General features: G+C 45.1%; 2 protein-coding genes across 2 annotated transcripts; one reads left to right on the top strand and one right to left on the bottom strand.

Moving 5' to 3' along the window:
- Positions 1 to 1,321: 1,321 nt before the first annotated feature.
- OR10A3 (olfactory receptor family 10 subfamily A member 3) lies at positions 1,322 to 2,376 on the bottom strand. Its single transcript, XM_006203623.4, has one exon. The coding sequence runs from the start codon at positions 2,374 to 2,376 to the stop codon at positions 1,423 to 1,425; it is 954 nt and encodes a 317-aa protein (XP_006203685.3). The 3' UTR covers positions 1,322 to 1,422.
- A 12,436-nt stretch (positions 2,377 to 14,812) lies between these two features.
- EIF3F (eukaryotic translation initiation factor 3 subunit F) lies at positions 14,813 to 21,862 on the top strand. The gene is made up of 8 exons (XM_015238374.3): positions 14,813 to 15,251; positions 17,959 to 18,029; positions 18,235 to 18,314; positions 18,918 to 19,055; positions 20,328 to 20,419; positions 20,858 to 20,994; positions 21,118 to 21,231; positions 21,628 to 21,862. The coding sequence occupies exons 1-8, from the start codon at positions 14,846 to 14,848 to the stop codon at positions 21,703 to 21,705; spliced, it is 1,116 nt and encodes a 371-aa protein (XP_015093860.3). The 5' UTR covers positions 14,813 to 14,845; the 3' UTR covers positions 21,706 to 21,862.
- Positions 21,863 to 23,014: the final 1,152 nt, after the last annotated feature.

The raw sequence follows: 23,014 nt of genomic DNA on the forward strand, positions 1-23,014 counted from the left end.
ACTTCCAAATGCCTGTTTAATATCCTACTGAAAAGATTATACAGCATTTGGCTGCTACTCAGACTGGTTACGACCATTTGATGGTGAGGTTAATTTTTGTGAAACTGACCAGTTGTGTGTCTCTACTCTTCTGGCAGAGGCAGCAGTAATCAAAATGTGTTTTTCTTACAGCTGAATGACAATGGAGATAGTGTTATGTCCCTTTAATACCGTCCCTGGAGCAGAAACTAAGGACAGTTGGAGCTCACGCGGTGTAGATTCAATAAAGAGGACCCTCTCTATTTGCAAAGGGCAACATTAAAAGAGGAAGCAAGCATTCACTGTTCCAAATATTGCAAGATGAGAAATTATTCGGGGAAGATCACACAGTTAATGATGTGACTCAAGAACCATAGGAAAGATGCACAAATCGTTCATTACTTAGTTTCCCACAATAAAAAAATGAATCATCTTTTATTTATACCGAAAGTGTCTGAGGGCAATTTGGGACCATCAGGGGAAATTTAACAAAAGTCTCTAAAGACAGTGGTCTGTAAGGGAAAAAGATACTACAACTATCAAGTGAGACTTAAGGAAGTCCCCATGGAGTTCTCTGGTCACCAACGCTGGATAAATATACGGGAAAATATCAGGAGAAATCCTGTTTTGAATTATAATCTGTGTGCATCCATGAAGTGGAATAGTTTGGTCTCTCAAAAATAGCTATACTTTGTTTACACATTTATGGAACACATTCTCACTCCAGAAATTAAAATCTCATCTATAGTTGGTCCCTTGAAGCTCTACCCTGTTACAGCAGCAGAGTGAGCCTTCTGATCAGTCTGAAAAGTTATAATGTTTTTTAAATTTTATTTATTTTTTAAAAAATCGGTGGGGGGAGATAATTAGGTATTTATTTATTAGTTTGTTTGTTTTATGGAGGCACTGGGGATTGAACCCAAGACCTTGTGCATGCTAAGCACACACTCTACCACTGAGCTATGCCCTCCCCCCTTGAAAAGTTACAATGATTTTGAAAAGTAATTCTGCAACAGCTATTAAAATCTATAAGCATACATACTCTTCATCCCATCAGACCCACTTTGAGGAATCTATCACACAGGGATAAAATGTCAGCACATACGAACATATGGAACTAGATGTTTATTGAAGCTTAATCTTAATGACAATAATTCAGTAACAACTTGGATAATTATAGTAGAGAAACAGATAAACTGTTGTATTATATGTCATGAAAACATATTATCTATGAAAAATGAATGACAACAATACATTATCAAAAGAAAGGGATCCCTAATATATTGTTGAATTTGGAAAACTCAACAAATTAAACATGTTCATACCAAGAAATGCAGATTATTTGGCCATTTGTAAAATTCAAACAGAGTTCCACTGAGCAGTGACCAAATATCACACGGCTTCTCAGCACAGCCAGAGTGTGTGTAAATCCACTTTTCTTCGCCATAATTTCACCAAAGCTCTTTTCATCTCACTGTTTCGCAAACTGTAGATCAGTGGATTCAGCAGAGGTGTGAGCAACGTGTAAGCCAAAGACATCAGCTTCTTGGTTTCTGGGGAGTAGCCAGATTTGGGTTGTAAGTAAGTCATACTGGCCGTGCCATAGAAGAGGGTGACAGAGGTGAGATGGGAGGCACAGGTGGAAAAGGCTTTTTGCCTTCCGGTTGTCAATGGCATCTTCAGGATGGCAAAGAGGATTCGAGTGTAAGACAAGAGTATCAACAGGAAAGGAACCATAATGATCAAAATGGTGCCAGTGAATGCGTAGATTTCAAACATAAAGGTGTCTGCACATGCAAGCTCTAGCACTGGGGGAGTCTCACAGAAGAGATGATTAATTTCATTGGGGCCACAAAAGGGAAAACTAAAAACCCACGAGGTCTGCATAGTAGCCACCATGATCCCTGAGACCCATGAGAATATCACTAATTTCATGAAAACCTTTTTGTTCATAATCACTGGGTAGCTCAGAGGACAGCAGATTGCAGCAAATCGGTCATAAGCCATTGCCCCCAGGAGAAAACATTCAGTCCCACCAAAAAAAAGAACAAAATACATCTGTGCAAAACAGCTCACAAATGAAATTGAAGTTTTTTCAGTGGCGAGGACCACCAGCATTTCAGGCATAATGACTGCACTGAAACTGACATCAACCACAGACAAGTTCAGGAGAAACAAGTACATGGGAACGTGGAGGCTCTGTTCCAGGGAGATGACGACTATAATGATGGCATTTCCCATCAGGGTCACCAAGTAAACAACCAGGAACACCCCGAAGAGCTGCCCCTGGAGTTCAGGAAAGTCAGAAAAGCCCAAGAGGATGAACTCAACCACAGAGCTTTGGTTTTGCCTTTTCATTTCAGTGGTGGAGCACATACTGTTTTTACAGACATTATGTGTAAATTATGAAGCCACAATTCAATAGCTGAGAGTTTGAATCTAGTATTCCTGACAGAAGATATAATGATGAATTCATTTAGACAAGTCTTCTAGTTGGCAGTTTTGAGAATGGCCAATAACAAGAATTAATGAATCTTTCAAGTACAAATGAAGAAGTGAAGAATTTGGGCTCAGAAATCTTGTTTCAGAAGTACAAAATGACAGCAGATGTTCTCTGGCAACTTTTTTGCTAGGTGGAAAATTAATCCTTTTCTTAAAACAGACACAGACATTATATTATTTAGAATCCATTGCCTATTACATTGATGTATGCATCTCTGTTCTTTTCAACTGTATATTTATATATAAATTTTCAAATAAACAAATAGCAAAAGATATCCAGAAAAAAGTGTAACTAATAATTCAAAATTAAAACAAATTTTTGATGAATATCTACTATAAATGCCAAAATTCAAAATGCATTTACATTACTTTGTTTAAAATGAAATATATGAATAATACACCCAAAGAAATACAGAAACACTGAAAAGGGGTTGAATTTAAATGCATTTTTCTCAGATGAACGTAAGTAAATTGTTTCAAGCATATTTATTTCTGGTCAGAGTGGATCTGACTTATACTGAAATTTGCTTAAATGAGAAATTTTAGTCAGTTCTCCATGGCCCATCCTCGTGCCCATAAAGTTTTCAGGGCTATAGAAAATATGGCTTTTTAAAATCATTCTGATCCTGTGGTTTAAACAGTCTCTCTCCCTCTCCCTCTCCCCCACTCCCTACCGCAGAATTCTCTGAATCCCATCTCCCTAGTTTATTTTTTCTGTAACGTGTATCACCAACTGAAATAGCACGTATTTATTTTCATTTTATGCTTATTATCCAACTCTCCCTTCTGGAATGTAAGCTCCAGGAGAACAGGAACTTCATTCTGTTGTTCACTGTGTTCTCAGTGCCTGGAATAGATACTAAATGATGTAATAGATGCTAAACCAGTATTTATTGAGTAGATGGAGGAATAAATATTAAAATTGGGAAAACCGAGGCTGTGCTCTTAAGGAACATAGTGTCTGAAGGAAAAATAAATCGAATACAAAAAAAATAGAGAGCCTCCGAGTTAATCCATGGCTTCTGTAGAAGTTTGAGGCCCCTTGTGGGATTGGAAATATCACTAGACTGGGGGCTTGGGCTTTAGTCCTGACTCTGCCACTGCCTCCAAGGTAAGTCTCTGCTCCTCCCTGCACTCAGGTTCCTCTATATGGTTGGGGGCAGGAAAATGGGCCCAAGACATCTCTTCTGGCTCTGATATGAGTGTTTCTCTGATTTGTTCATGGAAAACTGCAGGCTGCCAGGCTTTCTCTCCACTGAGGTGACAGCCAGGCTGAAGGGTGGCTGGAAGAGTGGTCAGTGTGCACATAGGAGGAATGCGTGCTGCCTGAGTCCTTTGGTCCAGCCAGTCCCAAGCAAAGCTGACCATCTTCCTCCCGATTCAGCTGCTCTTCCTGAGCCGCTCTCTGGGCAGAGCACCTCACTTCTCCCCTGATCTCCCCTCCAGTCACCCAGGTCAACTCTCCCCTGCCCCCAGCATCCTATTCACTGTTGGGCCAATGGACCTTTAAACCCTGGAGCCCCTCTGGGCTCAGCAAGTTCGTTCCCACTGACACTGCTCCAGTTCACTGATTTTTTCCGTCCCCCTCCACCTCCTTGATCATTAAATGGTCTCCTAACTGGCTTCTCCAAGTTTTGTAAATTCTCCTCCAATCTATTTCTCATACCTCTGCCAAAATAATATCATCCTCCCTCCCTGAAACTTTAGGGTCTCCTTTTATCGGTAAAACAAAATGCTTACTTCTCAGCCTGGCATTTAAGGGAAAGCAGAGTGAGAACAACTGCTCCAGAAATTTAAAGAGGGCAATATTACTTACGAATGGAGAGAAAGAGTGAAAAACTATCATCACAGGATGTCATGGTAGAAGGGCCATTAAGTGGAGGGAGGAAGGCTGGCTGGCTGAAATCAAAGGTATTCGATGACATCTTAGTACTAGAATTGGCCTTTGGAGGCTGCTTTGAAAACTAGCCGACTTTCACTGCAGGACGTGAGGAAGCCAGGAGGACAGAAGGGCAAACAAGCTGAAGACATGCAATGTTGTCTTGGGCTCAGATCATTAGGACAATAGCAGAGAATAAAAGGCAAGTTGATTTACTGAGTTTGGCCATAGTGGCATATTAGAATCAAATGTTTGTATTAACTTTACTATTTTGGATGTCAAAAAATCTCCCCAAATTAGTAAAGTGAATTCTACAGGAAAAAAACTTTTAAGTATCATTTCTCATAGACAAAAGTACAAAACCAAATTAGTTTTAAAAATAAGAAAATTTATAGAGTAGCCTATTAAAAACAGGTAAACTTCAGGGGCTGATAAAGTTAACAAAACAAATCTGAAAGATTGAAAAAAAAGAAAAAAACTGAACCTGAGTGCTCCATCTTTTCCCTTTAACATGAACATGAATGCTGGCCTGACTAATTCAGGGACATGTTCTTCTGGCTCTAGTGTTAACTTCCTGTCTGACCTTGGGCAAAACACTCCCTCCTCTGGGTTTCATCTTTCTCCATGACTGGCCTTATTAATGACCACCTCCCACCTCAGTGACAAACCTCTATGGATTGATGATTAGTGCAAGCAAACTACGTATAGCTCTAATTATTGCCCAAACTTTTATGTGAGTCTGAAAAAGACGGAGTAGTTGGCAATCTTACCTGAGCACTGACAGGCATCTCTAACTGTCAGTGAGAAGAACAGTAAGCAACAAACCCACTGACAGGTACATAAGCAGAATCTTCAGTTCCTTACCAATGATTATTGATTTTCAGCCCGTTTAAACAGATGTTTCACTGCTTTAGTTAAAAAACCCTCCCATAAATATAAGTCGGAGGTTCAAAGCTCTGATTTTGTAACATTAGATGGCATTAAATGGTTTGCCTTACGAAGATCTTTCTCTTGAAGTCTAATCCCAACTTACATAGACTTTCCCCAAACGGACGTAAGAAAGGTTAATTGCACAAACTTGAAGCAACATTCTCAGTTGCTACAGGAAATAAACACTTCTTCACTCAAGAGACTCAATTCCACCCTGACATCCCCCACTAGGAAATTAAAGCAGAGGCTGAATGGATGTTGTAAATAGGCAGAATGAAGAACAGAGGAAGGCATGGGGACGTGAGCAAAGCAGGGTGATCTAGACGGAGGGTCTGATTGCACAGGGTGGCCAGTTTCTGCAGTGACTGGAAACACGTTAAGACAAGTAGGTTGAAGTTACTTTATGGAAAGCCTGGGTGTCACTACCAAAATGTTTCATATTTTCTAGGTGAAAACGGTCTAACACTGAAAATCTGGGGGGAAAAGTCATTCAGGTGATTTTATAGTTAGGGTTTTTTAACTTGAAGTCAAAACATCGAACTAGCTATATGACTGAGCAAATGTGTAACTTCTCTGGCTCTATTACTTTTCTGCTAAAATGAAGATTACATTATTAATCTCATAGGGCATGTGTAAGAACCAGGGGACTCAGTGTTCAGTCTATACTGACTTAAACAGTCAAGAAAACCATTCGCTTAGTCCCAGCAGAATGTAGAGATAAATGAATCTGCAGGCTTGGCTTTATCCAGAACTCAGATGCTATAACCAGGACCTGGGTTCCCTTTCTGTATTTCTCATCTCTGCTTCCTTAGAGTAGGTTCCATGCTCAAGGAAGTTCTCCCCTCCTAGAGGCAATAAAGCTGCCAACAATACTTCGGGATACATCCTCTCTAGTCTGTTTCTCGTGGGAAATATACCAGTTGTCCAGGGGAACAAAGGTTTTCATTCACAAAAACTCATCCAGGGACCCCTCTCATATTATTCACTGTAGTGGGATCACATGTAAAAACCATGAGCCAGACACTGACAGTGACCAGGACGGGAAATGCTGCCTAATGTGCACTTCTCATGGTCCCTAGTCCATAACCGGGGACAGCATCAATTCCAGCTGTGCATACCTGAAAAGGTTTAATGAAGAGGTTCCCCAACAGAAATAAATGTATTGTTGGCAGGAGAAGGAGGCCAATGAATGGTGTTCTCCAATTTAAAAAAAAAAAAAGAAGAAGAAATTTCAGCATGAGGAAAACTTCCAGTTGCCTTATGCAAAAAAATATATAGGAGGTTCATCTCCAAAGAGGAGTAGAGGAATAGTCCAAACCTTAAGGCAAGGGAGTCAGCAGCAGTCCTAGAAATGAGGCCCAGAGCTTCAAAAATGACCACAGAATGGCTCCTTGGGAATGACAGCAACACTGCCAACCCCATTTCAGAGGGGGGACAAAAATCTTTGGTCCCTGGGATAAACAATAGAAAAGGATAAAGGGGTTATGCCAGCCTGTATTTAAGGAGAGAAGGCCTAGGGGGGCAGTGCCTGTGTGCACCTGGGGAGGGATAAAAATTTATAACCAGTTTCCTCCCTCTGTACTAGTGAACTTAATTCCAGTTTTATCCATGTCTGTCCATGTGCTGATGTGAAAAAGACATACTACAAGCAGGAAACAGGCAGAGTCGCGTGACCTTTCTCTGTAAGTACCCAGCCACCTCACACACGTCCGACTGAATGTATTCTCTGGCCATCACTCCCTACCTGGTAAACCATGTCCTGACTTTGCCGAACAGTGGAGGCAATGGTCAAGCGTAGCGCACCAACCCCGTCTCAAAGTTGCCACGGATCTACTAACAAAAATACAGTCTTTTCCTGGCAACCCTTTTGCAAATAATCCCAAGAATACTCAGCTGTGTTCACATTTTAACCTGCTACAGGAGCCTCACCAGTCTGTGAGTTGTACAAGGGCCCTCTTTCCTTTTAGGAATCCCAGGGAAGGTGGGGAGAGGTTGGGGGTTTTGGTTCTGGAATAATTGGAGATAGAGCTAATATCTTACCGCAGGCGGCTCACGGCTGTGGCCTGTTCCACCACCACCCTCCTCCATGCAGGGCTGCCAGATTGAGCAAATTAAAATATAGAGCACCCAGGTTAAGTCTGAGTTTCAGATAAACAGCAAATTATCTTTTAATATAAGTATGTCCCATGCAAAAACATTATTCACTGTCTCTCTGAAATTCAAATTTACCTGCCATCTTGTATTTCGTCTGATACCCTCTTCAGCTTGCCACTCTCAAAACCCACTCTTTCAGAAAGGGTTTCCACAGCTGTTGCCTGGGACAGAGCTCTTTCCTTTTGACCACAGCCTTCTCTTTCCCATAGTTTGCACCTCCCACCCCTCGGGGGGGGGTACATATAATCAGATGAGCCTGGTATCTCTGCACCTGGAATCACTGCCCCCTTGACCACCAGGACCTGTAGCCTGGATGGGCCTGTTCTTCCAGACTCCTACACACAGGGTCTCAGTGCTTCTCCTCTTACCAGCCCCTCAGGGTGTACCCCCATCCATCACACGGGCATGTGTCTATGTATGTAACTGATTGATGTATTATTATTTTGTCTGCACAGAATCCTTTCCTTTGGGGCTCCACTCTTCCATTCCCTGTGTTTCAGGAGGTGCTGGTCCTTTCTTACTCAGCCACTGGGATGTGGTCTAGGCCAGGAGACTCACCCTTGCCGGTCAGAGAAGTCCATCTTCCAGACCACAGAGATTGTTCACGGCTTGGCACATGCTCAGGGTCAGGTCAGAATCCTCCCCCAGCTTCCCTGCAGGAGCTGTTAATAAAAACTATTCTCTTCCTTTGCGATTATTGGCAGTAAGGGTGGTTTAGGTTGACGCTGCTTATGGCCATCTTCTCTGACACATAAGGGTCACTCTCTGAAATAAGAGCAGAAAACAACTATAAAAAGAGCAACAGAGAGGAGAGAGAGTAAAAGCCCTGATAACATTGTTAGAAAGAGCCAGAAAGAACTAACTAGAATCAGATATATATATATATATATATATATATATATATATATATATATATATAGTCATTTAACTTTTGCTTAAAGCAGTTTGATTTGAATGTGAATCCTAAGCATACATGTCTAATCTTCAATCGGATATTAGATCCATGTTTTGTGAAACAAGCCTCCCTGGCCCCATGAAAACCCAGCAAGATGACTAGGCACCTGTTTCACTGCTCCCACATTCTCTATGACAGTCAGGAGCTGGTCCGTTGAGAAGGTTCAGGCTCTTTAAGGGGCAGTACAGCCTAGCTCAGGAGGTTCCCCCAGCCTCTTCAGTAATCCACTACAAACTTCTCTTTAATTAAATGTATGTGCACACATACAGTTTCTCACACAGATCCTGTGCTTATGCACAGTCTGTGTGCTCAGCACGTCACACAGGTAATTATCGATGTGGAGCCACCAAATTTCCTGTGTGAAGAAGAGTTGAAATAAAACCATAATTTTAAAGCAAATGATGATAGACACAGAATTCAAGTGAGTAGTCATTTCTAAGGGTGGGCAGTGAGAGAAGGGAGACGTGGGTAGATATAAAAAAAAAAAACTATGGTACTAGAGCCAACTTTTACTGGCTCACGAAAGCCAATTGTTAAAATTTCAGGAATTTTGACAGCCAGTTGTTAAACAGCTAGTAGCTTGCAGTCAGCCCTGGTGGAAGTATTTACATCATGGAAATTGGCAGACACCAAAACAAGGGCCACTTTTTTTTTTCAGGGAGCTTGTTGTTAAACACCTACTAGCTGATGGATGATATTCTAATTTCATAATAACAATAATATTATCTGCTGATAGAATGCTAATTTTCCTAATAACAAATTCTATTATACCATATCATTATATTATAATTCACATTTTAATATTCATCATAATAATTCATAATATTATCTGTTGATAATATTCTAGTTCTTGGTTTGGGCCATGGATTCTGTTCACCATTTTAAAAAATGAATGAATGTTCTAGTTCTGTTAAGTCCTGTCTGTTATATTGTTTAAAAAATGAGTGAATTTAAAAAAGAGGTTGATGAATGGACCACAGATGTCAGTGCATCATGAACCAAGGAGTATGATTACTACAATTCTGAGCAGTTGTGACACTAAAAAAATGAAGAAAAAGAGCACTAGGTTCCCTGTCTTGGGGGCGTCATGTCAAAAGAGCCTCCACTAATGACCGTGGTCCACAAAGACCTGAAAAGTACTATCCCATACTCTGAGAGCAGCACACCGGGTTCTAGCCCCGTGGAGGTGATTCTCCTTGGCTGCCTCACTGGACACACCTCTCCAAGGTCAGCTGTGGGCTGCAAATACTGGCCCAGGCAAAGTGGACCGTATGGCTCCCATAGCATGCAAAGAGAGGCCTGGGGCTACTCTAAAGTCTCCTTTCCTAAAGCTATAAGCACCCGCCACATGGTCATGGTTCTTGGGCCAGAACAGATCCAACCCCTAATGATAGCTTAGGCAGGAGGGGCAGCAAACACTAGCAACTCCATATGGTTTCTTGCCTTTACCTTGGCATGAAGTCAAGGAGGTTGGCCAGGCTCACTGGTCCTAGAATTCAAGGAGCCTGGAGAGGCAGGAGTCAGGGATGGGCTGAGGTTAGCAAGCCAGTGAAAGAAGCTGCACACACAAAACCAGGGGGAGGCGGGGGAAGGGCAGAGGCAGGTGTAGAAACTAAGATGTGGATATCAGAAAACCAGAGAATGGAGAGAAGGGGGTGCCAAGCCAAGCAGACAGGCATAAGACTGGTCCTGGACAGACCTGGAGACAGGCAAGTGCTGTATGTGATAGGCCACCTGGTTAGGCTGGCTTTGGCCAGCGTGGCCAACCAGTTGGTGGAGCCGGGTTCCCTGGACAACATTCACCTGTGCAGGAAGCTGATCTGTCACAGCCACTGAAAGTGCCTCCTCCAGGCAGAAGGCCTTAAATATGCTGAATTCCCGTGTAGTAGAGGAGTGTCCCAGGACTGGTGGAGCACAGCTTCCTGAAAACTGCTGGCGGTGGGCAGAGACAGAGTGTGGGAGGCCGCCCACTAGCGCTATTGTGCCAGGCCCTGTCTGTAGGACAGGGTAGTTGGCCACTAAGTTATGGTTCCTGTGCAGCTTTGCCAGTGGAGGGCAGCCTAAGTCCCAAGTGGCACTTGCTGCAGAGTTGAGAAAGCCTGGGGCGCCCCCTGGTGGTCCTCCTGCCATTGGCGCTGAAGCTAGGGCTCCCTTCTCTCCAGCCGTCTCTGGGGGTGGTGGGATGGGTGTCTGAAGCTACAGGCCCCCCCCCCCCCCCTTCAACATGAGCCTGCAGCTGTGACCCTGGTCTTGTCGGGCAGGACTGTCAAACACATCCCTCAGGACAGCCAGGAACCCAGGTGTGATGGTGAATTTTATGTGCCAATTTCACTGGGACACAGGGTTCCCAGATACTTGGTCAAATATTTTTCTGGCTGTGTCTGTTCCAGCCTTCAAACTCAAACTGAAACATCAGCTCTTCTTGGGTCTTGAGCCTCCCAGTTTTCAAACTAGAAGCACACATCAGCTCTCCTGGTCTCCAGCTTGTCGCCTGAAGATCTTGGGACGTCTCAGTCCCTGTAATCCCCTGAGCCAATTCCTTTTGATAAATATATATATTTCCTACTGGTTCCTCTGGAGAACCTTGACTGATACACCATATACCATGTACACAACACATTTCCCATATTTAAGGGGAAAGCCCATTTTCTCTCTCCTCATGTCTTCAGCCCTTTCCTGATGAACCTGGACCCAGCATTTCTGTTTACAGTTCAGCCTGCCTAGATCCCTCAGTGAGCCATTGAAAAGCCACCATCCAGACTCCCTTGTCCCTTGTCTTGGCCAGTCAGATCCCTGGGAAGACCAAACCAATGAGCCCTCTCCTCCTGCCCCTAAGCCATGTGGCTGGAGGAAAATTAACAAAAGCTGACCAGACCCTTGATCTCTGTGTGCTCAGCTGGGTCCTCGCATAATTGGTCAATGACTTTGATGGATCACTCTCAGCCCCTCTTCCAAACACTGTCCACTCCCCTAAGGCTGAACCTGACCCTTGCCTTGCCATTCTCAGCAGATCGTCTTGCCTCCACTTCCCTGAGAAAAACATTTGACCAGAGCTCCTGCAGTGTCCCCTCTGTCCCCAATTTAAAATGTCTCTGCTCCTTCATCCATCCCTTTCTCCTTTCCTTCCAGACAGAAAGGTCTTGAGGTCATTGATATAAAGGCAACGTTCTTGATGGTGAAGTGTCCAAAGTGTCCACAGTCAACTCAAATCAACACGTGGAGAAGAGGTCCCAAGGGTCTGCATGGTCATTTGGAGGCAGCAACACATCTTCATCAGGGGTGCTTCTCTCCTCTGGCCTTCGTACCATGGGATGATCTCAGGGGACCAGCTCTGGCTAAAGCAGACCCACCCCCCAGGAACCCATAAGGGAGGCCACAGCCCAGGGCAGCCTCTCCATCATGTCCCTCATCCTGTGCAAGAACATCCTTCTCATCAAGCCTTCTCCATTCAGATCCTCCTTCCTTCCTTGTTTCATGAGACAGTTCCCCTTACTCACACTTGTATATTCAATCTTTCTCTCTCCACTAGATCCTTATCCTTGGTGTGAAATATACTTAGAACTCTTCCAGCCTAAATTGTCCCCCTCTCAATCCTGCTGACCCCCAGCTACTACCTTACATGTCTTCTTTCCTTCCCAGGCAGTTTCCTTGAGAAGTGGCCAACACACAGCACCACCAATTCAAACTGAGCATCCCTCACCGCTGAATTCTGGTTTCTGTGCCCACCCCACCCTCAGTTCCACTGGCACTGCCCTACCAGGGTTGATAAAGATCCAAGTCATCAAATTCAAGAGTCACTTTCCTTTTTAAATTCCATTTGTCTTTTTATTTATAAATATCCTTGAGAGTAACCAAAAGGAAAGACTAAAGGGCAATGCCCTAGCTGTCATGTAGGTGGAGGTGACCAGAGTCACTGTGGATGGTTCTGCTACTCCACGGCCAACAGAGCTGGGCATGCTCCTTGCTTCTGCCAGCTTGGGTGCCAGACACAAAGGAAGATATTCCATCCCTATACTTTTCCTTTTCACTTTTTTAAAAAATTAAACTATAGTTGATTTACAATGTTGAATTAATTTCTGATGTACAGCATAGTGATTCAGTTATACATATGTATATTCTTTTTCGTATTCTTTTTCATTATAGGTTATTACAAGATACTGAATGTAGTTCCCTGTGCTGTACAGTAGGATCTTATTGTTTATCTATTCTGTATATAGCAGTGTGTATCTGCTAATCCCAAATGACTAATTTATCCCTACCTGCCTTTCCCTTTATATATATGTATATATTGAATACATATACCATAATTTCCTTATCCAGTCATCTGTTGATGAACATTTAGGTTGCTTCCATGTCTTGGCTACTGCAAACAGTGACAAGTCACTTTCCAATCCTCCTCAGATAGGCTATTCATCTATGTTTGGGGGAATGAAAAGAAAGAATATATGTCCACCCAGAGTACTGACAGGGGCAGATCATGTGAATTCTAATTAGAAAAGGTAGATTCAAGGAGAAAGCCGTTCTTGGGCAGGAGAGTCAGGGCTAAGAAGTCCAGCCTCACCTATCCGTCTTGTCAGGTGGATGCTGGGACTTGACCCAGTTAAGAGAGCTGACAGGTTTTCTGACAGGCAGATATTATCCCCACCATACCGAGAAGGAAACTGAGGCTCAGAAAAAAAAAAACCCTAGAGATTACCCACAGTTACACAGGGAGACCAGAGCTGAGAGCTTTACAGAGCAGCAGGTCATTTAATCCTCTCCCAAAGTACAGACTCGTGTCTCCACCGGACCACTCTACACTTCTGCTTGCATGTCTAACAGGCATCTCAACGGTGACACATCCAAAAATGAACTTGGGATCTTTTCCTCAAAAACTGCTCCCCTTGTAACTTTCATTGTCTCAATTGATGACAGCTTCTTTCTATTAATTGCTCAGCACAAAGTGTCAGAGTCAGCCTTGACTCCTCTCACATTTCGTATACAATGTTTCTACCCTCAGAATATATCTGTAATCTGCCTACATCTCATCACTTCCTCTGCTCTTGGCCAGCTCCCAGCCACCCTCATCTCTCACTTAGATTACCTGGTCATCTCACATGTCTCCCTGCTCTTTCTCCCTCACCTCCCTCTCCCCAGTAATTACACACCCCCCATTCTATTCTTCTGAAAGCAGCCAGAGTGATCCTTTTAAAACTAAGACAAAGCATGACCCTCCCCTGCTCAAAACCCCATCTCACTCACACTAGAACTCAGAATCCTTGCTAGGGCCTGGGAAGTCCTTAATGATCTGCTCCCCAACCCCTGTGTAAAGGTCCACCTCCTGCTTCTCCCCATCTCGGTCTTAACACTCCAGCCACCAAATAGCCTCAAACACACCAGACCTGCTCCTGCCTTAAGGCCTTTACATTAGCTGTTCCTTCTACCTGGAGGGTCTTCCCCTCCCACATCCCTCCCAATTTGTCACATCATTCGCCTCCTTCAAATCCACTCAAATCTCACATTCTCATTGCAACCTATCCTAGCTCCTCACAATTCCTGATTGCCCCCTCAGCTGCTTTTTCCTTTTTCAGAGCACTTACCACCTTCTAATATATTCTATAATGTACTTACTTGCCTCTCCCCAGTAGAATGTGAATTTTTCAAGGACAGTGATCTTTGTTTTGTCCAGTGATTTTTGCCAAGCGCCTAAAAGACCATCTGGCACATGTTCAGATTGTTGAATTAATAACTCACCCCACTGACACCTTATGACACTGTCAAGAACAAAGCCCTTTATTTATTTTTAATTTAAGTATAGTTGGTTTACAATGTCATGTTAGCTTCAGGTGTACAGCAGTGATTCAGTTATATATAATTTATTTTTCCTTTTCAGATTATTTTCCATTATAGGTTACTACAAGATATTGACTATAATTCCCTGTGCTGTACAGTAGGTCCTTGTTTATTTTATATATAGTAGTGTGTATCTGTTAATCCCAAATTCCTAATTTATCCCTCCCCCCACTTCTTCTTTGGAAACCATTAGATTGTTTTCTGTATCTATGAGTCTGCTTCTGTTCTGTAATAAGAATAAAACCCTTTAAAAGGCACTGTGACATCGTTTATCCCTTTGAAGTGCAAATTGAGACCCTTGTACTGCTCTCTGGCTCCATCTGGTGGCAGTTGTTTCTCTCATCCCAGGGAGGTCCCAAGTTTTCTCAGAACTATTTAGCCCGCTTCTCACTGAGTGCGCATCGGACTAAAATCAAAGAGCACAAGCTCAGAGTAGGAAATTGTAGCCGTGAGAAGCACCATCAGGAGCCAATAGGCACACAGATCTAGTCCACGTGGTGCATATTCAGCCTATCGTGCTCCTAATATTTCCCATCTCACTCCCTTCCGCTCTTCGCTCGCTCTTTCTCGACAAGATGGCTACACCGGGAGTTTCGGCGAGCGCTCCTCCCGCCAGTCCAGCCCCAGCTCCGGCTGCGGCCACAACCCCGGTCCCGACTCCGGCCCCGGCCCCGGCCCCAGCCCCAGCCTCAGCTCCAGCGCCAGCGCCGGCTGCAGCGCCGGTTCCAGCCCCGTCGCCGGCTCCAGCCTCAGCCTCTGACCCGGCGGCAGCAGCGGCTGGGACCGCGGCTCCGGGCCAGACCCCAGCCTCAGCGCCAGCCCCAGCGCAGACGCCGGCGCAGTCGCTGCCTAGTCCTGCTCTCCCAGGCCCCTTCCCCGGCGGCCGCGTGGTCCGGCTGCACCCGGTCATTTTGGCCTCCATCGTGGACAGCTATGAGCGACGCAACGAGGGCGCCGCCCGAGTTATCGGGACCCTGCTGGGTGAGTGCTCAGAGAGGACTGACGTTCTCTCCCTCCCACCTCCCCTTTGTGTTGTTCCCCTCACTTTTCACCCGCATCGTAGTGCCTTGTTGAATAAATACCGTGTGCCGAGTGGTTTACGTTTTATTGCTGATCTTCCAAGGAGCATTTCATGTCAAGTACGATTAGTCCCGATCTACGAAAAATGGGTTCAAATGCTGAGTAGGACGTCAGAAACCTTTCACTCCCCAGACCCAGTGACCACGTTTCCCCCCCTCATCTACTGCTAAATATCTTTATTTTCCAGGTGTTTACAACGAAGTTTCTTCTAACAAGTTGGCAAGAGGGTGTGGGGACATCTGTGAAAATATATCCCTCTCAACAAGTAAACCGGTTTGGCAGGAACCCACTTGGGGTTTCAATAATATTCTGCTTTTCTGAACATCTAAGCGGGATCCTCTGTTCCTCAGTCTACTTAATACTGGCCCCCAATGAGCTATAGACCCTGTTCCCCCTATGTAGTCTTTGATTGTCCATTTGAACACAAACAATTGTATTATCTATTATTTGTATTAAGGTTCAAATGGAGAAATAACCCTTTCCCTGCCCATGTTCCAAATTTGGGGAGTGGATATTTCATGGTAAAGTAAAACTAAGAAGCCCTAAAGAGGGGTTTCTGACAATATATCTCTTTCTCTGAGGACTGCTGGCCCCATCAAATTCATTTTGACTCCATCTTAATCACAGATTTTGGACACCTTTGTGAACCCACTTTACTCGCTTCTCTTTAGTATCATTTTTCTTTCTTACTCTTGGACACGTAACGGTGCTTTCACCCTGGAAGACACCTGGTGTATTGCAAAGAGGACGAGAGGTGTAGACAGACTCCAGCAGCTATTGGCCATGTGCCTTAAGACAATTCACCTAAAGTCTAGTTCCTTCGGGGGCTACTTTACACTTAGTCTTTTGAGAACTAAATTATTTGAGAAAGCATCTAACTGCTGGCACAGAACAGGTACTTAATAGCTGTTGATTGCCATCTTCTGTCACATCAAGCACGCTCCTGACACACACACACACACATATTCTATTCCTCTTTATCTTTGAAGATGTAGCATTTTATAGAAACTTAAGTTGCTCCATTGTCTTTCAAACATTACCGCAGTTTTCTCAAGCCAGGTCTTTGTATTCTCTTTGCCCCAGGTCCCTCCCCTGCTCTCCCTCATTTGTTTCTTTAAGTTCCACTCATCTTCCAGGTTCCCAGGAAAAGTGTTCAGTATCAGGCGTTCATCCATGCCCCCACCCTCACCCCCATTCTTAACCTCCCAGAGTATGACAGGATTCTGTGACTGTACCCATCTTGGAGCTTCTGTAATAAATGTTTTTTGTATCGGTGACTTGGCACTCAAATACTAGCTCACCTTTTCAGCTTCACCATCAGATTTTCCAAACTCACTAGGGCTGTTTAACTAAAGAAACATTTCTCCATCCTAGGTTTGAGCTGAGTGCCCCCAAATAGTACAGAGACCCTAGTTAGACCAGCTGTGGTCTCGGTCTTCAAATCCTCTCTCAGAGTGGGGTCGTGATGCAGTTATAGAGGCAGTGCTTACTGAAGAATGAAGCATGGATTCTGCTTGCAAGAAACTTAGAAATTTTCTCAGAAGTTAATCCATGAAACATATTCCATTTGGTTAAATGAAGTCACTGGTGCCTTTGTACCAAGAAACTGTTAGTTACTTAGAATTCAAAGTTTGATGAAATGAGCTCTACTCTAAAATTTAAGATGAAGATGTACTCTTATATGCAGATAGTTAGAATATAATGTGATAAATGCTCTGATACGAGAGTGTTCTAGTGGCATGCAAATACAGAAGACTTAACTGTTTCAGAAGCTTGGAGTGGTCAAGTCAGTTGACAAGAGGTCAGATAAGATAAAGAGCATGTATCCATTGGGTTTGGGGACATAGTTTCAGCTAAGGGGGCAGAGACCATGGTGAAGTGGAATTAAACAGACACTGATGGGTATAAATGACATTGTGGTTTGTCATGGAAAAGAAAGCACTTGAAGCCTGGGTGGGAGGTGCCAGTAGATTAGATAAAAATGGAGCGGTCGAGGGACTCTCAGTCTCAGTGAGGTCAAGAAACAAATGTAGCAGGAGTAAAGGTATCTTCAGCACTAGAATAAAAGTTTGTGGTGAGAGGCTGACATTGATGTTCACAGGGAGAAGGTTCCTGGATAATGGTGGGGTTGAGGTTATGAATGTGGGGCCAGATGTAGGATGGGAGGTACAGGTGAAGCTCCCTGAAATTGTGCTCTGAGAATAGGCTACCGAAAGGGTGGTCTATGTAGACATGGTTAGAAACTTCCAGGTAGCTCTGCGGATTAAATTATAAGGAGAAAGTGCAGAGGTTGAAATAATGAAGATCTTGGAATGAAGATCTAGAGTAACTGTAGCAGGAAGTGACAGACCAGCAAAAGGAGACCTGGTGAAGGAAGGCTCGACCCTATTTGTTGAGCGTTAAAGAAAAGAGTTGGAGATCACGCCAGAGTTTCCTTTCTCTGGAGAACCCTAGTTCCATTGATGCGCGTGACTGAACTTGGAGCTTATGAGTCCAGTTTTTTGTTGTTCTTTGACTTTGAGGAAACCTCTTGAAAGCATTTGGAAAGCGGTTGAGGGCAGTTGGGTATCCTGGGGTTTTATAACACGTGGACAATTCTGTCTCACAGGAACCGTCGACAAGCACTCAGTGGAAGTCACCAATTGCTTTTCAGTGCCGCACAACGAGTCAGAAGATGAGGTGAGTGGGACGCTCCAGACGACCCTTCCTTCCCGCACCGCAGTGTGACCTGCTCATCCTAGAGCTCCTCCAGTTCAGAAAGCTTCGCCCATTTGTGCATACTTCCCGGGCCTCTTCTGTCTGCTGGGGGCGGCCTCCTGGCCTTTTTATTGATTTTGCTGTGGACTTCTGGCTTCTTAGCTTCCTCTCCTGCCTGCCTCCTTAGGTGGCTGTTGACATGGAATTTGCTAAGAACATGTATGAACTGCACAAGAAAGTCTCTCCAAATGAGCTTATCCTGGGCTGGTAAGTTTCGGGGGGAGCGGGTTGAGGGTTGGGGAGGATGGAAGGTCCTAGTGTTTGCCAGCGTCTTCTGCCACCAGACTAGGTGTCATACTCCCTCTTTTGGAGACAGAGTATTGAAGTCTGTCACCTCAAGGAGCTGTGAACTCAGTGTGTTTTGCTGGCAGTTCTGATCCTGTGAGGCCCAGAATACTACTTACTCTGAAGTGCAGCTTTTACTGAGCAGGTCTTTTTATGTCTTCCTGGTGACTTAGAATTTTTCAGGAGCTCTAGGTCAGCCTATATTTGACTTGATACAATTTTCAGTGTGCTTATTTTTTTGGCGTGTGTTGCCTCCGAGGGTATCACTACTGTAAGGGTGTCAGTTACCTAGAGACACCCACACCACCATCGTGTTTGGTTCTTTTTTAATATATTTTTATTGAAGTATAGTCAGTTTACAATGTTGTGTCAATTTCTGGTGTGCAGCACAATACTTCAGTCATATAGGAACATATATATACTCATTTTCATATGGTTTCTCACTGTAAGTTACTACAAGATATTCGTGTTTGGTATTGATGTCACATGTAGACGTGAGTCCACAGCTATGTCCCTGTTTTCCAGGTACGCCACGGGCCATGACATCACAGAGCACTCTGTGCTGATCCACGAGTACTACAGCCGGGAAGCCCCCAGCCCCATCCACCTCACTGTGGACACGAGCCTCCAGAACGGCCGCATGAGCATCAAGGCCTATGTCAGGTGACCGGGGACTCCAGCCTCACCTCCACCCCGCGCGGGCAGCAGCCTTCAGTGTGTGACTCGCTGCCCTTCCTCACTCAGTTCTCACTGGAGAGGTTTTACTCTAAAACAAAACCTATCCCTGACGTTTCCACTCACTGAGCTGAGGCTAGCCCAGATTTCTGCTCGTCGCTCATAACCAATTTCAAATGGCAGCCCTTTAGGTATTTGGACAAGCTTGTTTTTCATGTCGTCTTTTCTGGAAGCTAACTCTTCCATAGTCCTGTAGTTGGTCCCCTCGTGGTGCTCTGGCCGTGGTTCTTCTCCATGTTCACTGCTTTTCTGAGTTGCCCTTCAGTTTGTCGTCATCCCTAGAACTGCGCACAGGACGCAGGGCCATGCAGATTAAAGGATGACTGTCCTTATTTTGAACACGTCTGTTAACCTGGGATAGAGCACAGCTTGGACGCCAGTAACGTTACACTGTTGGCACGTTGAGCTCGCGGTCAGTGGAGAGCTGCTTGATGGGGGTGTTGGGAAAGGCTCTGGTGGGGTGCCAGAGGGGCAGCTGTGGGAATTGGAACAATTCTGTTTTCCGGTTAGAATGAAGCCCTTTGTTAGTGTGTCTCTTACTCTGTTTAGCTCTGTGCTGTTTCTGTATCTGACACTGACGTGACCAGTTAACCATTATCGGTTAAGACAAAGGTGGTGGATGTCAAGTCCTTATGGGCCAGTTGGAGTACCACTAAGTTCTAGCCACTGCTTGATTTCTTAGCCTTTCCAGGTATTTCTGGCTCTTTAAGATCCAATAAAAGTGTATAGTTGACATAGTAAAGGCGATCACCTTTAGTCAGATTATTTGTAGCACCCAGTCTTATCTTGGTGGGCCAGCGTCGATTTTTTTTTTCAGTGCTGATGAGGGGCTCAGTCCCAGAAAAGACGTGTCCTGTCACTTCTCTCCATGGGGGAGGATGTCTAGGCAGCCAGTCCCACAGGGAAATGCAGTGTCCTGTCCTCACCACTGAGACTGCGCAGTGTGTGAAGTCATCCTCTGATGGGTCCAGGCCCAGCCCAGAAGCTGAGTCCCCTCTCTCAGGCCGAGGGTTTGGTGTGTGGAATGAGCTAAGGGGAGGAAGTGACTTTTCCCCATTATCTCTGAGGTTCAAGTGGTCCGGCCTTCTTATCTCAGAAACTCAGATGCCATACCCTTGGTATGATTGCTTTCCCAGCCTGGACTAGACATGGAAACCCTCTCCCAAGGCCGTCTGTTAACCTTGCCTTCTGTCTCCCTAGCACTTTAATGGGTGTTCCTGGGAGGACCATGGGGGTGATGTTCACACCGCTGACAGTGAAATATGCGTATTATGACACTGAACGCATCGGAGGTGAGTGACCTTCCCATACCCTCTTTTTAGTCTTTGGCATTTTTCAGGGAAGGGGGGTTCTGTCCTGTAACAAGGATAGGGGGCCTTGGGTGGGTTAAGAGGAACTGTTGATCTAAGATTTGTGATCAGTGTGATCTACGGACTATTATTAGAAGTAAGTCATTCTCCTATATAAGTGGGACTCAAGGAATTATTTGAGAAGTTGTTAGAGGTGGGAAATTAGCAGCACCAGAGGCTACATGGCCATTCATATGAGGCCAAAACTGATGGTTACCGTGCTGAGTGCAGGAGTTGAGCCCTCTCAGGTGGAAGAAAAGCTAATAAGGGCAGAGCAGGGGAGTTTTGGAAAGTTGACTGCATCCAAAGAGAAGTGGTTAGAGATCTCTTTCCTGATGGGATGACTGAAATCTCTATTCTTCTCCGAACCCACTCCCACAGTTGACCTGATCATGAAGACCTGTTTTAGCCCCAACCGGGTGATCGGCCTCTCCAGTGACTTGCAGCAGGTGGGCGGGGCATCGGCCCGCATCCAGGACGCCCTCAGCACGGTGCTGCAGTATGCGGAGGATGTGCTGGTGAGGAGGGGAAGGAGGGGGAAGTGCGCAGGGACCTTCACCCTGAGATCATGAGGGGGGCACAGGTGGAGCAGTAGTCTCAGGGGTGAGAATTAACTGTGCCTCGTTGCATTTGCTGCTCAGTCTGGAAAGGTGTCTGCTGACAATACCGTGGGCCGCTTCTTGATGAGTCTGGTTAACCAAGTCCCCAAAATAGTTCCCGAGGACTTCGAGACCATGCTCAACAGCAACATCAACGTGAGTGCCAGCCCGGGGCTTCTCAGAGCTGTGCCTTCCCCCGCTTCAGCATGTGCTCGTGTGTGAGGGGCTTCTGGGGAGGGGGCCTGGTGGGGACAGAGGAGGCAGGGCTCTGCCCGTGGCCCCCCTGCAGTCCAGGCTGGGAGAAAGGAAGGGAGTCCACGTGCATGGAGATTCCCCTCCTGCTTCCTTGTTTCCATCAGTTCAGGTGTATCAGGAGAGACGAGAAAGTGTTCTCAAGCGTTTCCTTCCTGTCTTCCACCTTACACTCTCGCTCAGCGTCTCCTAGCTGTCATTTACCCAGAACTGTCCTCACACCCAGGGTCCATCAGAGGCTAGCCTTTCTGCTCCCTTTCTGCCCAGCCCCTCACTCACTGTGGATCCCTTCTCTTCCAGGACCTGCTGATGGTGACCTACCTGGCCAATCTCACACAGTCACAAATTGCCCTCAATGAGAAACTTGTAAACCTATGAATGGGCCCCAGGCAGCACTCCTGCCAGCCTGGGCCCCAGCCCACCCTGAGACTCAGAATGGAGTGAAGAAGAAATGGTTTCTTTGTGGTTCGAGTCACACTGAGTCAGTCAACTGCTTGTGACTCTAAATAAACATAGCCTACCTTTTGTAAATGAATGCCATCTTATGTGAGTTTACCACTGGGTGGGAGGAGGGAAAGTGTTCTGGGACTCACACAGAAACCAGGAAGTGAATGTTCTGGTAGAAGTTGGCAGTGAGTGTGGCGTGACTGTCATCAGCAGTGGCACCCACAGCCCAAGCCAGTTTAGCTTCTCCTGACCCTAGACCAGAGAGCCTTCTCAGCACTGCTGGTACAGGGACACCTGCTCCCTACTCTTTTTTTGCCTATACACAGAGCAAACTGAAAAAAACTGATTTTTATCACTTTTATTCCATAGTGTCTTACATGGATGGCAGTCCAAAGAGTTACCTTATGCACAGTTTGAAGTACCTGGAGCGTGTGCTGCTGAGGGAGAGAAGGGGAGAGAAGGAGTAGGTACAGATCTCAGTCCTAAGACCCAGGAGTATGCGCTGCTGGAAAGAGCCTTCTCCGTGGTGAGGGTGACTGTGTGCTGCCAGATTTCTTCTTTGGGTTTTCAATCTGGAAAGGTGTCTACTGATGGTATCTGGGCCATTTCTTGGTGGGTCAGGAGACCACAATGAGAACCCACGGAGGGAAAATAATTGAGTGAGTTGGATACTTAATCCGAACCAAGAGAGTAAAGGGAGGTGGGGTCTGTGTGTTACAGCACCTGCGTGATAGGATAGCACGGTTCGCCATGTGGTCCAGGGAGGTAGGAGTAGGATCTGTAGGTGGTTTCCCTCCATTTTTGTGGGGAGAACAGAAAAGTAAATAATCAGTTACAAAACAAAGTGCTGATCTGATGTTTTTTGAGCTCCTATTATGTTCGGAGTGGTTTGTATTCATATTGCAGAAGGAGCTAGAGTTCAGAGAAGTTGAATTGTTACTTGAGGTGACACAGTAAGTGATGAGATAGGATTTGAATCCAGATCTGAATTTGTTTTCATGTGCTACCCTGTGCTTTACAGCTTAGTGGCTCCATGAAATAAATAATAAGACAAAAATAGAACATAACAGGAATGTATCATAAGGATTGACCAGCTCTGTCAGAGTCTATCTGGGACATGATATTGGAGCTTTTCATTTTTTAACCGGCAAATCAGGGAAGGGTGATGAGGACAGAGGAGTACATGAAAAAAAAAAAAAGGCTCAACCTGTTTAGAATCTAAGGCATATGCAGGAGCCAG

This window comes from Vicugna pacos, chromosome 10 (genome assembly GCF_048564905.1).
Source record: "Vicugna pacos chromosome 10, VicPac4, whole genome shotgun sequence".
Lineage (NCBI taxonomy): Eukaryota > Metazoa > Chordata > Mammalia > Artiodactyla > Camelidae > Vicugna > Vicugna pacos.

Bases quoted from the DNA above. Each gene is read 5' to 3' on its own strand.
- EIF3F (XM_015238374.3), top strand. From the start codon at position 14,846: ATGGCTACACCGGGAGTTTCGGCGAGCGCTCCTCCCGCCAGTCCAGCC. The intron at 20,995-21,117 runs GTGAGGAGGGGA...TTTGCTGCTCAG, and splicing joins AGTATGCGGAGGATGTGCTG to TCTGGAAAGGTGTCTGCTGA. The intron at 21,232-21,627 runs GTGAGTGCCAGC...CTTCTCTTCCAG, and splicing joins TGCTCAACAGCAACATCAAC to GACCTGCTGATGGTGACCTA.
- OR10A3 (XM_006203623.4), bottom strand. From the start codon at position 2,376: ATGAAAAGGCAAAACCAAAGCTCTGTGGTTGAGTTCATCCTCTTGGGC.